Source organism: Chanos chanos, chromosome 6 (assembly GCF_902362185.1).
Source record: "Chanos chanos chromosome 6, fChaCha1.1, whole genome shotgun sequence".
In the NCBI taxonomy this organism is placed as follows: Eukaryota; Metazoa; Chordata; class Actinopteri; order Gonorynchiformes; family Chanidae; genus Chanos; species Chanos chanos.
Window position 1 is genome coordinate 41,907,066 of NC_044500.1, and position 18,846 is coordinate 41,925,911.

At 42.2% G+C, this 18,846-nt stretch overlaps 1 protein-coding gene across 10 annotated transcripts in view; it reads left to right on the plus strand.

Annotated features, from left to right (window-relative positions):
• The window catches only part of cadpsa (Ca2+-dependent activator protein for secretion a), an 86,974-nt gene that overhangs the window by 15,751 nt on the left and 52,377 nt on the right, over window positions 1-18,846 (plus strand). For all 10 annotated transcript variants that reach the window (XM_030776274.1, XM_030776272.1, XM_030776275.1 and 7 more), the window contains exons 4-6: window positions 11,616-11,696; window positions 12,222-12,455; window positions 13,847-13,968. In XM_030776274.1, coding sequence (XP_030632134.1) covers window positions 11,616-11,696; window positions 12,222-12,455; window positions 13,847-13,968 — 437 coding nt within the window. The remainder of the gene's footprint in view (window positions 1-11,615; window positions 11,697-12,221; window positions 12,456-13,846; window positions 13,969-18,846) is intronic.

An 18,846-nucleotide genomic window follows, 5' to 3' on the forward strand; every position in this document is an offset into this window, starting at 1 on the left:
TTGAGGCTTAGGTTTCCGTGTCACGGATAGCCTTTCGTCGGTGGAACTTAGATGATTGATGAGGATGTTGCAAGGAACATCAGAAAATGTCTGGAGTCACAGGGTTACGTTCAGATGAAGGAGTTACACTGAGAAAAAAAAACAGCCAAAGCCCAGAGATTAAAACAGGCTCCCTGACCTGAGTAGGCCAAGAATGTTCTGTGACAGGGCGAGCAACTGTCAGGAACACGCTCGCAGTGGTTATGAAGAAATAAAGTTAGGTTCTACTGAGGAAACATTATTAGCAATATACAAGAATGAATCTGAGCACTCTTTGAGAACTATCATCCGTGATAAATGTACAACAGCGTGAAAGCTGTTGAAATAATATTAATTTCACAAGTGTCAGTTTTGGAACAATGATAAGAGTATTCTATTGAATTCACATTGCAAATGAATGAAATGCATGTGGCAAGAAAGGTAGGAGGAAATGAAAACGAATTTGCTGGTTATGCTAACAGATACAATTTGTGAGCAGCCAAAGCAAGGAATAAATGAATGAAGCGGTGACTGGCCAGTCATTCACGGATGTAGCAGTGGGTAAAGTGAGTGGGCTACAGAACAATGTGGTTCTAACACGGTACACGGGAGATGAATGGATACAGGTCTGATGAGTGGTTGCAGTTTAGCGTTTTGCGTTTTATGCATTTTAAGCAAAGCTCTGAAAGCGGTCAATTCCAACACTGTAAAGCATATACTATAGATTTTTTTTTTTGTTTTTTTTTTCGCATGCTTAATATGTGATTAGTATTTTGCCCTTTGGCATACACCACAGTCATTCTGCACTTAATCCATTAGCAGAGCCCTGAACCTATTTCTATTCAAATCCATATTTCACTCACAGTGTCTCATCTGCATTGTGGAAATGACTCATCTTTTGTTGAGAGTGTATGGGCTGTGTTCTGCAGTTCCAGTGGAATGAAATGAACCACTGAACAGCTGTGTTTCTGGTTGTGCGTTTCTTGTGCAGAATGAGACGATTTCTTGCAAAATCACAGACACACACACACACACACACACACACACACACACAAATAGTAAAAATAATAATGAATGCAGAGGATAAAGCATAGCATTGTAAGGAATCTGTGTGCATCTGTTCTCCTAGCGTCACAGAGGACACTAATACGACCATGTGGCATTTTGATTATTTCCCCATTAGCCACCAGATCCCCCACCTCTCTTTTGATGGTAATAAACTGGTCACCGTAGCAACCTTGGATACACGGTGCCTCTGTTTAAATCAAACACACCGTGCTTTGCTCCTGGAGCTTAAAACCTATGAATGTCATGTTTTTGATTCATTTTTGCTTTCAACTGTGTTTCACCTTTATCACATTCTATCATAGCACCTTTCTAGAACATTCAATTTCACTGCATTGACTTGTGTTAAAGATTCTAGTCTAATCTATTGACTGTTTGGTAAGGGCATCTCAGGACATTGTCTTGGATTAGTAGTGATTGACATATAATTAAAGTTGTGAAAGAAGGTGCTAGAATGCAGTGCAGTCATTTGCCGTCAAACACTGATCTACAATTTATTTATTTATTTTTTAATTTGCACTTGGTCTCATAAACACCGTTCAAGGTTATTTTTAGTTCATTCACTTGCATTGACGTCTACCACTGAGTTGTATGGCGTGGCACTTTAATGTCTCTGATATAGAGGTGAGTTTTGTTGATATGGAAAGGATGAGGTTAGCATAGAAAAAGATGACAATTTTTACAAATTGTTTTATACACAATTCACCCTTTCGATTTCCTATAGAACATTACGGTATTATGACAGTATATCTTTGGTGAATTGGTACACATAGTGCTTTTGTGTTTCTGAACCTATGGCATTCCACCACGAAATGCCTTCAAAATTTTTCTTTCTTTCTTTCTTTCTTTTTTTTTGCCAAATTATGGCTTTTTTACTCCATGGCAGCTCTCCATTTTGAGGTCCATTGCATCACCGAAGCACAAGGCAACTCATAGTTAACGGGTCTCCAGCGAGACAGCCGTCAAATAAGGTAGAAGATTTACTCCATCTTACTGTAGCTGAGCGATTGAGCTAAGTCAACAAACAAGCACCAGTCATAAATCATGTAGCTAGCTGTGATACAGGTTATAAGGATTATTTTTTATACAACTCAGGTTGTAAAAGTGAAATTGCATCAAATATATTAGTTAAAGGTAAAATACAACAAGACATTTAACACAGGTCGGTGTTCTTTACCTTGACTGCTACGCCAGCTAAATAGACGTTAATGATGTAAATTAGGCATTTTTGCAACCAGGCTGCAAACATCTGTGAATTTAATGTACATTATGTGAACTGTAAATGAGTTTGTTGGTGTATTTAAGTAGTAGTACAGAAGGACAGAGCAGGAAATGACATGTGAGTCAGGTGAATATTTGATGAGGCTGCCTCTTGTTAGCTATTTCATTTAGATGAACACACACACACACACACACATTAAATAAAGCCAGAAACAAATCGTCTTAAGGGGGGCATTCAAATGGACCACTGATGCTGCTGGCTTTAAAGGTGTGGCAGAGGTGTGCAGTTGAATGAATCTATGACTCAGTGAAGTGCAATGCTAATTAAGAGGAACCCGGGGTATCTGTCGCTACGAAAAATCCTGAAACTCCTTCCCTGTGGCATGAAACATTTCATAAAATGGAAAATGGTGGAGCGACCACAAAGTAAATAATTGACAGCTGAAAATAATTGTCTTGTCTACCTCGCCACCCCTCCCCACATTCTGTTCTTGTATTATCCGTTTTTTTCAATTCAGATTGTATGTTAAAACCATAAACATGACTCATAGCTTAATTCTCAATAATACAGTTATGGTCAAAGTTTTTGTTTTCCCTTTCCTTCACATCACTTTCCAGCATTCTGGGAAAACGCAACGTTTCATCTCTATCAAGTGTATGAAAACCTAGGCTGCAGTAAAAGGGCTTAGCTAGGCTTCAGTGGGCATTGACTGGCTATAGAGCTCAGTGGGTGTCACCTCCTGACGCAGAGCTTTGAGGAGAATCTACAAACCCCCACCTGTAACAGACACCCCTCCTCCCCCCCCCTTCCCCCCCGTCCCCCCCGCACCCACCCTCCCTGGCCAGCATGGAGCATGGGAACAAAGCCTTTAATGACAGCTCCTGGAGCTGGGACTGCCATTGGATGATGCGTCTAACCCACGGCTCCCAGCCAGAGGTCTCCCTCTCTTCCTCCCTGTCCGTGTCAGGCACGACCCCGGAGGCAGGCTGACGTCAAGGGAGACACGGGCGCCGCTGTGCCAGAGCCTTGCAGACCCCACCCCCCCCCCCCCCCCCCCCCCCCCGCGGCATCGCCCAAGTCAGGGCCGGTCAGCGGCGGTTTGAGCAGTCCTCGCTCCCCCCCGTCGGTCTCGAACGGCGGCGAAGCATTTTGATGAATGTATTTAGCACTGTAATGGCGAACGAATTAGGAGGACTAATTGGATTTTGGCCGTTTTGCGTAGGATACGTGACTTTCTCAACGACATTGTGTGGGCGCCCTGTTTTTTTTCTTTGAATAGTTCTCGGTCATTACGGCTTTGGTGTTGCAGGTCCAGCGTTTGTTTAATGAAAGCCCAATCAGCTGTAATTGGCAAAAATGGACCGGCAACGGTAAACACAAGAATGACAACCGAGATGCCCTCATGTTGTATTTGCTCTTGTGAAGATCGATGCAGATACGTACAAAAATCACAGTCAACAAATGTATATTTCTTTCAAATGATGAAGATCTTTAGTCTTTGATCCACAATCCATAAAGCACAATATAGAATTTATAACAGCTGTTTGATCTAAACAGACATGCTAGTGTACTGAATGAAAAAAACCCCCCAGACAAACAAAAAACTACAAAGTCCTCTTTGAAACCTTTGCATCTTCTCTGTCCGGTTATCATAATTTGATTGAAATATCCCAATCACAATGGACCACAGTTCCCTTCATTTTGTCTCATCAAAGGTTATTGTTTGTTATGTCATCTTTCAGACTGCAGATTTCCACCAAGCTTTGATGTGTATCTGTTTAAACTGGTGTTTTGGTTGTCTTTGCTTTAGCATACACCGTGTTTGTTGGTTAAACGTGACCGCTGTCCAACAGCAACCAACAACCCCCCACCCCCCCCCACGCCCTTTGTCTGACCATCCATTGCTGCCATGGAGACAGTAAACATGCTGTGCTTTTAAACACACTCTCCTCCCCATCAGCTGTTCCCACACTGAATACATTACAGTCAAAATGCACATAATTACACCTCAGTCTGTCGTTGGCTCATTAGTCACCATGGTCTCCTGTTTCCACTACCGAATAACTGTCAAACACAGTGTACATTCACACCATACAGGAAACACAACAGTAAACTTAGCGCTGTCCCTCTCCCAATCTATGCACAGAATCAGATCATAGCATAATATCAGTATCATATATTCATGGATGGATATGAGACAGGTCACAACAAATAAAATAATTCAACATGTTTATTGATTTTACTCACTACACAATACTGAACTGAAAAATGTAAAAACATTTCCGGCTGATATTTTGAAATAAACCCTTCATATATATATATATATTTTATAATGTACTGAATTGTAGAGTTCTCCCACAAAAATATCATCTCAGATGTTGTATCGGTGGTAATTTGTCAGTCATAGTGTATTATTTTAGCCTCCAGTTTAAAGGTTATGGGAGGTTGGATTCTGTTTGATGACCCATCCCTGTCACCAGAGCTTGTAGTCTAGTCTCTGTAACCCCCAGAACACACTGATGGATTAGCGGGTTACTGCTGCTCCTGTCTGTAAACAGGGTTTAAAACAGAGCAGTTGCTCACGACACACTGAAATATTTGCTCGAAGAACGCTCAGACAAAGCGTGTTTACGTGTGTGTGCGTGTGTGCAAAAAAAAAAAAAAAAAAAGACCACAAGAACCCACTCAGTCTCAGGAATTCTCAGAGACATGTATGTATACAAGACACCATGAATGTATTGTTCCTTTCCTGCAGTCCGAGCCAAGTGGCATGTATTCTGTTGAATGCTTAGGTGTCTGTTTGCGTGGGTGTGTCTTTGCAGTCAGATCAGCCAGTGTAGTATGTGCGTAAAGCTAAGCACTGGTTTACATTTATGTTCAGTGACGTTAAAGAGACAAAGAGCAGAGTTGAATGAGGAGGTCACACACACACACACACACACACACACACACACATATATATATATATACATACATACATACTGCTGGGTTCTCATGCTCAGTTGCCTTTGCTCATCGATATTTCTCTGCACGGATATTTTCACTTTAGGCTGAGTTATATGGCCCACAGAGTGGCTGATGATTGCATTACGTGGACCAAGGAGTTTCAGAGCTCCAATAGCTGATGAAGATAAATGTCTCATGATACCGGTGAATTAGTCAGTCTAACGGAAGCACTACTCAGTATCCTACAGGTGTGTGTGTGTGTGTGTGTGTGTGTATGTGCGTGTGTGCGCGCGCGCACATGTGTTTGTACATATACATGTGCGAATACACAAACATTTTCACAGGCATGCATGTTCTCTCTCTCTCTCTCTCTCTCTCTCTCTCTCTCTCTCTCTCTCTCTCTCTCTCTCTCTCGCATACACACACTCATTGTCTATTTTAGCTTGCACGTTCTCTTCCATCTCAATTCGAGACGGATCCATTTGAGATCCTCTTCACCTTGGCAAAAAACGTTCCGTCTTAACAAGCTGCCGTTGCCACACTGATTGGACGGATAAAACGAAATTAATTTGATGTGCATACGCAGAGCGAGGTTTTCTATCAGGGCTGGCGAGAGGTCTCATTTTGCCAGTTTTGTCTTTTGTTTTCTCACGCTCTCATACGCAAAAGCAATCATCACGCTCAAAGCTGATGGGAGCGAATGTTACAATCACTTGTTCACTAGTGCCGCTGAAAATGTCCGCTATTAAAACTGGTCAGACAAGGTTTACTGATGTAATCACTCAGAGCTGTGTTTCATTAAAGCCCTTTGTGCCTATCCCCTCCAGAGGACAGGAAAAAAAAAAAAAAACCCACATTGAATGACATACTAGAAAATCAGCAACGAGAGGGGTTTTTTTTTTAGCAACAGTTTTGATGAGTGGCAAATTGACTAACATTACTACCGACTATATTTGTACTGAAGTGTTCCTGATAATCATAACACAGTGTTTGTGTCAATCAACAGTTCCCATGGTGGGAAAATACAGACTTCATTTTTCAGCTGAAATGGTTTTATTGTGAAGCGTAACCCCGTTTGTTGTCGTGTTGTCGAGTAAAGGATGTTATTTGGGATACTTGAAAACGGTTTTGTAGTTCATTGAGGAACGGCGCTTTTTCACATTTCTCAGGCAGAGTGAGACAGTCAACATTGGTCATTTTAAAACCACTGATATCTATTTTTAATTTAAAGCTAAAGTGGCTCTTTCACTCCAAAGTTCTTATTAAACATTTTATACTTTGTAAGGTACGCATAGATTGTATTAGTTTGAATGTAGAAAAACTGGCCATAGAAAATGCTTTTTGACCACAGAGCATCACAACTTTTCATTTATCACAGTTAGTGTTTTTCATCGGAAGAGAAATAGCAAAAATTCTAATTCACTTTGCATATAGGCTGCTCTCATAGTTCAGCTGGGAGTTTAGCATCTCAACAGGGAGCAGAAGATTTATCTGTCCATTGGTTTTATGGGCCAGACAGTGCCGTTGTTCTTATGATAATGTCTCTTGGGTTGTGGCCTCAAATTATACGAGCTGTATAATACAATGGGGTTTCAATTATTGAACAAATAGCCATCAGGCTGCCAGCACACTCCCCTCTATTTAAGTGGCGCTCAGTTATGGCTCTGACTGTAATAGCTGCAAGGCATGCTAGGTGCGCTAACGTGGTACTGGAGCGAAATATGGCTGAATGTTGTTCATAACAACAGAACTAGACCTAGTCATGACTCTACTTCAAACACATAAGCAGGCTGAGAGATACTGGGAGAGTGTGTATGTGTGTGTGAGAGAGAAAGTGTGTATGTGTGAGAGGTAGGTGGAGAGACAGAGAGAGAGAGAGACAGAGAAAGCTTAAGAAAAAGAGATTCTCTCACGTAGCGTGGATATGCTGTCATTTGAAGGTTGTATGATTTAGACTTTGTTCTTTTCACCTCAGGAGGTGTCTTTCATAGTGATTTGTGACTGAGGACATCAAGGATGTGATAATTCCTTGCAGCTAAAGTATCTTTCAGTGGACTAAACAGGACAAAAAAAAACCCAGAACACTGACAGTGTTGGGCTGCTGGATGTAAGAGAATTCTCCTTGGATCTGTAGTTCTGATGAGGTCCAGTGCTCTCTGTGGTAACAGCAGTAATTCAAACACATGCCACTTGTCTAGTCATTAGCGGGGGTGGGTGTAAAGGCAAAATGTTAACGCCACCCTAAAATAAATAAAAACAAATGGAGGAGGGGCACAAGAGATGAGATATAGATTCTGAGATGGGGGAGGAAGGAGAGTAGGAGAGATGGAGTGAATGGTTAGGTGAAACGGTAAAAGAGGGAAGAGAAAAAAATGAAGAGATGCAAGATGAACAACAGAAGAAGGGAAGAAAAAGAGACAATCGGGAGAGAGTAAAAGAATGAGAGAGAATCAAAGAGGAACTTAGATTTAGACAGTTAGAAAAGAATGTTTGTTAGAGAATGTGTGAAAAAAGGACAAATGTCCATTCTGCGTGAGAGAGACAAAAAGAGGGAAAGTGAATAGGGAAGGGGACATAAACAGAGAAAGAAAGAAAGAAAGAAAGAAAGAAAGAAAGAAAGAAAGAAAGAAAGAAAATGAGTGCATCTTGACTCATGCCTGGAGCCCTGTTCTCTTCCTGCCACCATGGGCTTCTATAATTGACTTCATACACGGATTCCTTATGTGAATTATTGATGTTAGGTTGCCAACCATTTTCGCTGTTTTATTACAGAGTCTGTGAGCTCGTAAGCTAACTGTGCTCCTGAGCAGTGTAGTCTCTGCTCAGATCATTTCAAATTACTGATCATTCAGACATCGATTCAATGCCCAAACATGAAAAGGCAATCAAAGGGCTTCTTTTCCTTTGGTTGGAATCATTTCTTTTTTTTTTTTTTCCCTCAGAATTTAGAGATGCTGCTCTCAGTTGGGTTGCATGGCAGCATTTCCCAGAAAGATCTGGTGACTAAACTCATCGCTCGCTGAGAGCCGAGTTTCTCCAAACTGCGTTCTAAAATTGCTTTATTGATTGGCCCAGAATTGACTTGAGGAGAAAGCCTTTTTTTTTTTTTTAGTGATTCAGCATTTGCCTTTCATTGAACTCTCTTGAAGAACCATGGAGATCTCCGATTGCTTGAAAGTTATAGAATCAGTTTAGGTTTGCATTCAACTCTGCTCAATTGTCCATGCATAGAATGCAGAACCTTAGTTCATGGACTGCACACAACATTTCAATGTTTGTTAGAATCTCTCTTAAACTTAGTCAACCAATAATTCCATGTCTGATGGTTTATCAGAGTTTTTCCCATTTCAATTCCAGTTTTCGTGACATAATTAGACCGTTTAAAAATAGCTATAATGAGACGCACACCATCCATCTTCCTTCCGCGTGAGTCTTTGCTTTGCGCGCATCAGTCACGGCACAGCGAGTAGCGCTCACTGTTATTACTCCTCACGTTCTCTGCATTATATGCTACATGCTAACAAGCAGCAATGCATTGCACTGCAGACGCATAGTGAACCTCAGTTAGTGAGAGGTTTTCTTGCTCTTTGAGTTTGGTTCTTTGCTCTGGAACTGGAGCCCTGTCAGCTTCCCTGTATGGGCCAGTGGAGAGATCAGGAAGATTTAATTAATCTAATTAGCCTTACATGAAATCTGATTACAGTACATCCCGGCTGGTACGCCACAGCGGACTCTCAGCACTGTATTCCAGTGACGACGAAGAGAGACCCTCACTGTATCCAAACTTGTGCCGTCCTCTAAAGACCCTTTCAAGTGCAGTTAGATGCTGGGACGTATAGCTGTAGTAAACTTTATCCTATGTCATGTCTTTTAGTGATATTAACTCCCCTTTGTGGGAGATTGCTGGGCCAACAGACCATCAAATAGATTTAGAATAATAGATTTAACAGAATAATAGAATAATAGATTTCCAATCAGAAGCCATACTGAGCAGTCTAATGAATTCTATGACAGTTTCCATTAGCAGTAAAACAGTTCTCATCGTTTTGAATCGTGACTTTTTAGATCTACGTTAAGAAACGTTGGTGTGTGAGAGAATTCAGAGCGCTGATTCATCTGCAGGATTGACTTCATCAGTCTGATGGGTTTATCGGGTCTGCTCTCTTCTCAGCTTCAGCTCCAGTAGGCCAGAGAAACCCTCGCTCGGCTCATCACTGGTTTCTAAGAATGGAGAGGCCATTCAGAGAGCTAATCATGGGACAGGGTTGAAAGTGCAATGACTGTGGTCTGGAATTTAGGCCAAGATTGGCATTTGCTGCCCATGCTTTCATCCACTTACTCTTTTATCATTTTTTTTTTCCTCTGCACACTAAGTGCCCTCTCTGTCACCCGTTCATTCTCTTCTCCTCAGCTGGCTGTAGAAGAGTAGCCCTCATTGCTCTAGTGAATCTAGGGAAGGCATGGCAGCAAAACTCTTGCCAAAACTTCATACAGCAGAAATCTTATAATCCTTATTATATTACATCCTTTTATAGGATAAGTTGTGTGTGCTGTCACTCTCGTAAATGTCTGGGTCACTCTCATGCACGTACGTTTATGTGAGTTGATGCGTTAAATCCACGGCGATGAAAGTGGGTTTTTGTGGCTTGTTGAGCTTAGAGAGGGCCAGCTGGTGACAGGAAGGGAAACACTGTAACCCTTCGCCTGTACAGATGGCCATTCAACGAGTCATACTGCTAACTGGCCCACTCACGAGTCCCCTGCACACCGCCAACAACATGCCTGTTGGAGTATTACATGTACAGGGGAGTTTACATGTACAGAGGAATTTACATGTCTTTATGTGCCAAAAAACATACCTTACCAGAGAGACATATGGCGTTCCCATTGAAACGAAGAAAAAAGCTACTACAGTGTTGCTTTGTATCTAAGCAGAATTATGTCTCTGTACCTGTAATATACGAAGCAAAAATGATAGCTTTATTTTTTTTGGAGATTAGCGCTGCAGTCTCGTTCTGCATTTTTGTAAACTGGTCAAGTGGGAAGTAAACTTGTTTTCGCATTTTCATCATGTAGCCTTGAGCTAGTCATTTCACTACTGGAAAGCACTTTCTTCAAAGGGACTCTCGCACAAATGATTTGAACATTTTTTGGAAAAGTAAAAATAAAATGCTTCAAGGCACACCAAGAGCTTTTTCGTAGAAGTAGATGTTAAAGACTCTGTCGGACTATTCTGGAAAGCAAATTCACTATAGGCGTTGTCACTATGAGAATCTCCCTCTCTCCCTCTCTCTCTCTCTCTCTCTCTCTCTCTCTCGCTCTCTCTCCCCCCCAGTCCCAGCTGAGTCCCATACCAACCAGAGGGAAAACAGACCAATCGATGTCAGCCCACGCTGACTGTATGTCCCCCAATTATTCTATTCACTCCCATTATGAGTTCTCTATAATCAGGTCTCTAACAGGCTGAGTATTAGATTAGAGGCAGAGTCACTGTGGTGAAGCACTTACACCCTTTCATAACGGACATGAAGAAAGCAGCTTGGCTGACCAGTAGTGTGTGTGTGTGTGTGTGTGTGGTGATACACTACTGTGTGTCTGAAAGGGTCTACAGGAAACCAGGGAAGGATAAGAAGAGTTAGGTGGTGATGTTTAAGAATGGTGTTGAGTAGCCAGTTGGCTTGACTCTATTGAGGTATCCTGTTTTCCATCAAAATGAACTGTGGCACTTCAGATGAGCGCGGGCGTTTACATTTGCAGGCTACACCTAAAACAATGTGTTGTTTTAATGTATGGAAATATGGTGTATGTGAGCTGAATGAAAACTGTGACCAGAATGAACATAAAAGGCAGTCTGTAAACTGTGTCACTGGCCAATGAATAAAATGTGCTACTTAGTTAAGTGCGTTGATTAATCGTAATTAAGCAGAACATGGTGTAGTGGATTTTTCTACAAGATTATGTAACAGTAAGCAATGACTAGGCCTATATTTAGAGAAAATTCTTTAAGCTCAAAGGAAATGGTTGTAAAAGAAAAAAAAATGTATCGCTTGTTACACTTTCACAATGTACAGTGTTTTAGCATAGTGTAAGAGTCTGAAATCCCTGAACATGGTTTTAAACAGACTATTTATTCCACATAACTCTTAAGACAGATTTGTTTTTTTTAATTTAGGGAACCTTGTTTAGATCTAACTGAAAGCGTATGTGATAATTGGAAGGTGTTAAGATATCGATTTTTTCTACAAAGTGAAAAGCCTTGATGTCTTTTTAATGAAAATCACATTGATTAAAGCTCATCTGGTTTTAGACGCGGGACTTGTGAGGCCTTTATAATTTCTTACATTTTTTCCTCCTTTTCCCTCAGCTGGACAACCCAGACGAACAGGCCGCTCAGATCAGGAGAGAACTGGACGGACGTCTTCAGATGGCTGATCAGATTGCAAAAGTAAGTGTAAGTCATCGCCTTAGCCAATGGTACGGCAGGAAAACGTTGGTCCACTTTGAATAATACCCATATGGCATAGCTGAGCGCTGAGCCCTGCACACGTAGCGTGATTCTGCACGGGATTCTGAGCGTATCTTAACGTGAACAAACCAACTTCAATAGTGCACTTACAGTGAGAGCACCAGGGAGGGAAAATGCATGAATGAAAGGGATCTCTTAAAAGTGATGCTAATCTCCCTTTATTACTTAGGCAGATTCACTCTTTTCTTTTTCATTCTTAAACAGAAGGACCATAGAGCATCTCAGAGGGAATCATTAGAAGTGTTTAACATTCAAAGGATATTCTTCTGATGTTAAATGATGAGTTCTCTTCCCTGCGCACTCTGATCTCTGATCTCTGTATCTGTTCTCTGTCTGTGCTCTGTGTGTGTGTGTGTGTGTGTGTGTGTGTGTGTGTGTGTGTGTGTGTGTGTGTGTGTGTGTGTGTGCGCGTGCACTTGTGTGTGTGTGTGTGTGGGTGTATAGGCTGGCAAGTTTCCCAAGTTTGTATCCAAAGACATGGAGGCCATGTATATTGAGGAGCTGAAGTCATCTGTGAACCTGTTGATGGCTAATTTGGAAAGCATGCCCGTGTCTAAGGGTGGAGAATTCAAACTGCAGAAGCTGAAGAGAGGCCATAACACTTCTATCATTGACATGGGACAGGAGGACGAGAATCAGCTCTCCAAGTCTGATGTTGTTCTTTCCTTCACTCTGGAGGTAAACCATTACTAAAAGCCACCTCCCTACTAAGTAGCAACACGCACTGACTCAGTCTTAAAAATATTTCAGTCCCAAAGGCTACAACATGATGCATGAAATCATTTAATAATGATAGTAAATCCTAAAATCACGAGACTGACCCCTGGGTTCTGCAACTAAATCGGTAATAGATAAATCCTGTTAAATAAGATATTAAGAACAAACTTGTACGTTCATAGTAAGTTAGTAATTAAGCAGACAGTAGAAAGTTCATTATATTAAATCAGTTTATTAAATAGAAAGTGAATTGCTCGTTTTATGAGGTCATGCAGGGACCTGTGTTGAATGTAGTTGGTATTCAAGTCTTGGTCCGGTCTGGTTCAAGTGAAGATCTAGATATCGCAAAACAGCTATTTCAGTCTCCTCACGATCTCTGAATCAAACAGTGCACCTTGCTGTTCTAAAAACATTCTGGATGGAAGTGAAACATGAGTGGATTTATCTGCTGATGGTGATCTGGGATGTTTAAATTGGCTAATCTGTCCAGCGTGTGGCAATATTAGCTAGTCTCAGTCTTATCAGGTCTAACCATGCACATCATTGTTTGTTGAATATAATAAAATATTGAACGAACAAATTAAATCTGATATCAACATCTTTCATGTACAGAGAGACTTGTATGGAAGGACAATTAGGATTCAAACTTTTGACTTTGGCTCCTGAAATTGCAAATGAAGTCTACAAAAAAACCCTGCTCCTGCTATATCTTATCGCATTGCTTATCAACATACGGCAAATCAAACCACAAAACGTATTCTCTGAATTGGTATTCTTTGATTTATTAATTTATTTTGAATTAAAACCATCACTTGACGCTTTGAGTTCAGTTGCCTGTGGTCTGAGGAAGGAGATCATTCAGTTCACTAAAGCCGGTCAGAGTGAAGAGTATCATAACCGGAAAAGACAGGCCGCGACACAATAAACATCCCATGCATCTTTAATCATTCTTCAGCCCTAAAGCATCCGGGTGCCCTCAGAGGGTCGTAACTGGAGGCGTTAGAACGATAAAGACAGACGTGACGGATGTCCTGTGTGTATTGCCTTTTCCCTTTCTCCCTCCTAACACACAAATGATCACTCCATCTGACAGCCCGGGATTTTCTCCTGCCAGTGTAGGGCAGTTGTGACTGAGAGCTGAAGGTTGGGTAGGTGGGGTGGGGGGTGGGGGAGGGGCAAACCATTTAAGATGATTTGTGGGGTACTTCTTCTTTACGCAACTGAGGTGGGTGATCTCGTGTGTTTCAGACAGAGGTTGTGCTCCGTGGGGGTCCATCCGTCACAGCGGACAGGTGGAGGGGACGCTGATGAATGTATTTTTAGACTGGGTTGTGTTTGCTCTTTGGTCTCAGGTGGTGATTATGGAGGTACAGGGCCTAAAGTCACTGGCACCCAATCGAATTGTCTACTGCACCATGGAGGTGGAGGGGGGACAGAAGCTCCAAACGGACCAGGCTGAGGCCTCTAAACCAACGTGAGTCTCTCCTGTGTGTGTGTGTGTGTGTGTGTGTCTGTGAGTCTGCGTGTCTGTGTGTCTGTGTGAGTGTTTGTAATCCTATATTATATATGGAAAATATATAGAATTATGGATATATCTGGGTACTTATCTTTCCTGATGTGTTAGGAAACATGGACCTGCAATACGCGTGGAACAAGCATTAGAAAGATTACGCAGGTGTTACATAGTGCTGTTATGTAACGTCATCAAAAGGGTTACATCAGTCGGTAAATAGTTCTGACACACCATTTCAAATTCTTGCTCACATCTGTGTGATGTGTGACGTGAGCTTTAAGGCAGGCCGCTCACTACAAGTAAAGCGTTCCCTTACTCCCCTTACCTTATTCCCAGACCATTAAAATAACTGCTTTAAAAATGACTGGACACACAAATCCTTCAGGACTCACATTTGGAGTGGGCTGTTGAATAATTCATTTGACAAGGTGATTGATTAAAGCAGCAGGTGCCCTACGCTGCTGTTGTTAGTATCAGTTCGTTCACCGGTCACACGTTGGTAACTTATTATTATGTACACAATGCTGTTTTCCCCTGTGTGTGCTTGCTGTCATGTAAGATTGCAGACTTGTAGTAGTCTTAAAGCCTGCTTAGTGCTGGTTCCCAGCGCCCCTCCCTTGAAGCCGTAGATTAGGTGGTGGCTGACACAGATTGGGCTGTTATATGATCAGTAGGCTGGGGATGGCTGTCCAGAGAGCCATCTCACGTTCCTGTTTGACATTGCCCAGCGTAGCGCTGAGGTAATAATACAGCTCATGTAAGCAAAGTCAGGAGACCCATTACGACAATCAGCAGCTTATCTTATTATTTAACTAGATTTACCCGCAACAAACATAAATACGGTTATGTTCTCAGACACGCACGCGCGCACACGCACACACACACACACACAAGCACACACATACACACACACTTACGTATGTAAATACGAATCCAAATACATATACGTACACTCTCTCTCTCTCTCTCTCTCTCTCTCACACACACACACACACACACACAAATACACACACACGCACACGCACACACGCACACGCACACACACACACGCGGAGGAGCACTTGGCTGCAGGCACTGTTGTTGTAATCCTGTGAACCCACTGGGTCTCTGGGGTAGCCGTGTGTATGGTTTGCTGGGGAAATCTAAGTGCTGGAGGGCTGCTGGGAGGTTGACAGGCTTTACCTATTTGATCAGACACCTAACTGCTGTCACGATTGATCTTTCCATTTCTCTTTTAATTAAAGAGCTCACTTAACATGTGACTGCATGAGACAGAGAGACAGGCAGAGAGAGAGACTGGAGAGAGAGACCAGAGAGAAAGAGGCACATGAATTTTGCATGTGACTGCATATGTATGTAAGCTTTCCATATACATAACATGTTCAATATTGTGCATGCACTTCTATATGGGTTTCAAGGAAAACGGGAAGACAGAGAAGAGCCCAATCATCCAAAAGTTCATGTCCTCTGACATAAAGAGCGCAGTAGTATCTGTGTGTGTTTCTGGTATAGATCACATATTCATCTTTTGTGAGGAGAGGATGTGATGCTCTAGTAATGCATAATTCAGAGCACTTGCTGATGTAAATGTATTGGAGCAGAAAGGATCAGTGAGCGATATTTCTATTGTAAACCTGGGTCTGCATTTACTGCCATGGGGCGTTCTGTAATGGGGTTTCGCTTTTGTAACTGCACATACAAATACATTGGTTCCCTTCCCATCAGTAAAAGAAAAGAAAACAGATGGCAGCTATTAGCGAAAATACTCCGTTCATCTAGTTAAAACAAGCTCTTCTAACACAACGTCATGTGTGGCATCTGGATTGTGTCTCATTATTTGGTCACGTACAAATACGCAGACTGCACTTGACAGAGACGCCCATCCAGGCTGTGGGCAGACAGGCATCTGTGCCAGCCTGCGACGGCTGTCTTTGTGTCTGATAAAGCGTGCTCTTTGTCTGGGCTATTTTAAGAACACCCCCCCCCCCACCACCACCACCCCCGTGTCCGGAAAGGCTCAGGTGCTGCTTTTGTGGGAGTGTGTTTAGGAGGACAAAAAAAGGGAGGGAGGGGTGCAGAAGAGGAGATGGGCATCATTTTTCCTCTTGCCCTACTGGTCATGCAAAGGGCAGAGAGCAGAACGAATGTATTGTCTGTGGACGATTCACAAAAACAGCTGCTTCATCAGGAGTTGGGTTCATTTTGTTTTGCTGGTAAGTTCTTATTATTCCAGGTGAACAATTCTGGATCAGTCAGAGCTGCTGTATTTTGAGGGTGGGGTGCGGGGGGGATGCCACGGACGCTTTGTGATGTGGAAAATCCTAAAATTTCATCCAAGTATTTTTCTCCCCGGTCAGTCCAAATAGCCCGGCAACCATCATTAAATCACGCTGGTCGATATAATAAACCGTACACAGACGCAGTAATATCCCAATCAATCTAATAAACCCCACGCAAACACATTCATATCAAAAATCAATCTAATAAACCGAACACAAACGCATTCACGTAAGACGAAATCAATCTAATAAATCCAACACAAATATGCTAATGATATCTGCGTAATGAATCCAATAGACTGACAAATATAACTGTCTCTCCAAAAGAGGCTGTCCACAAACAGAAGAGAGGTCTCTGATTGGTTTATCTGAATAGTTCCAAACCTCACTCGTGTGTGAGAACAGATGAATAGATATGGCCCTGTTCCATTTTATCCTGCTGCATGTTGTCTTGCCCCCAAGGCACTGGCTGGTTCTGTGTGGTGACTGTGAGTTATGTAACTCTAGGGCAGTGTTCAGTAGCTGGCCCTTCCACAGCCTGGAGTGAATTGCCCTGAGGGTCAGAGCACGCTGGTGATTTGAAAGCTTTAAGCGTAATGAGTGTCTCAGAAGAGGTCCTGTGAGGTTAGCACATGCCTGGCCGTCTGCTAAATCAATGGCAAATCTCTCACGAATGGCTCAAGACTAGTTCCATACCACGGAGCTGAGCCCTCAGAGAGAGAACCCGCCGCTGAAGAAACTTCTTTGTGTGCTGGTCAAACTGCGTCTGTGGCTATTTGTGCCTCGGTTTTGTAGAAGCGCATTGACGCAGCTTAATGTCTCCATGTGCGTGTCGTTTGTTTCACATGAGCACCCGTCCTTAACCAGACTGCGCTGCATTATTCAAAGCAATGAAAACGTGTGCACTAAGTGAATGATATTAATGGTTTAATTACTCAGGAAACCAGAAGGTTTGGTGGATGTTCTTCATTAGTGTTCTCAGACAGCACAGTGAGGTTATCAGATCTTCTCTCTCTCTCTCTCTCTCTCTCTCTCTCTTGCTCCTTTTATTTTTTAAGGGAAAGTATTTACAAACAGATTAACACGGGTAGTGGCTCTCTGCGTATTTCGTTTTGTTGCTCCACGCCTATGAAAATGTCTTGTGTCCAGCGCTAGCTTCATCATAAAAACTTTGCATGCGCAGAACTTAGCTTCTTGCTGTTTAGTTGTGAAATTCCTGATATTATGGTTTAATTTTGACTCGATCATACTCATTTTAGTTCAGCTTGCTAAGAAAATTCAAGTCCCTACAGTGCCACCTACAGGTGAAATAGGCTATGGCAACAGAATGTTTCCTTCACATGAAATATTTACATGAATAGAAATTCATTTATATGCAAATGGATGCATGCAGATAGGACAGAATTTAAACAATCTGAGGCAACCCTGATAGGCCAACAGTGACAATGGGTTTCTCTCATTAAGTATGCATGAAATTAGTTTGACTTTCCCATTGCAACTTTATTTTACACTTTGAGCTTGTGGTTTTTTCACTGTTAACCAAACACAAACTTCAAAGGAGAACTCCACAATGGAAATGGCTTCTACACACAAATGTACGCAAAAACAAGCACAAATGCATTTGCGTGGAGTCATGGACTCTCTCTCTCCTACACGTAAACACACACACACACACACACACAGATACACGGGGGGACGAGGGGGTGGGGGGTGGGAGAGTGTGGGGGCTCTGAAAACACCATAGAATCAGAGAGAAAAAGAAAGAAGAGAAAAAGACGAACAGATTTAGAGGGCAGGTCTCAGGAGCTCTGGCCATGCTGAGACTGAGGTGGAATGTGTCAGGAAAAGAGAATGAAAGTGAGCAGCTGAGAGAGAGACAGAGAGAGAGAGAGAGACAAAGACAGAGAGAGAGAGAGAGAGAGAGAGAGAGAGAGTTACATCTTCCGAGAGGACAGGCTGTCAGGGGGAGTTTTTACCTCAGCCAGATTTTTTTTTTCTTTGACATGGTGCTGAAACAGACTCTCAGGGAGATTGAAATAGCCAGATAAACTGACAGCTTCGAGTAATGATCAGTGCAGCCCTGGGGTTTCCCAAACTGGGGGAGATTCACAGAAACTGTCGAATTGTCACAACTGCCAAGACCCGAATACGGCGCCTAGTTGTCGAGGAAACAAAGGTCAGAACTGGCTGTGCTACAAGCATTTACCACTTACTCAATATTGCCCCCCCCCCTAAACAATAACTCTTTTCTGCTTTATTGTTATGTAATGCTTAATGTAATTTAATATGGCCTACAACACCAAAATGCCAATGGGAAGATTAACTGTTTGACCAGTAGGTTGTGACACTGTATGCTACATGCTCTTTATGCAGCAATAGAGCAAATATACGGGCAGATATTTTAGGAAATACGCAGATCCTCCTTGTACATTAATATGGTTCCAGTTCTCTTCAGTGATCTCCAAAAAAAAAATCCTCAATAATTCCTGTCAAATATTTAGAGATACTGCCCATTGCCAATACAGTCAATGTTTATGTGAGTTGATGGGTCGTACGATTG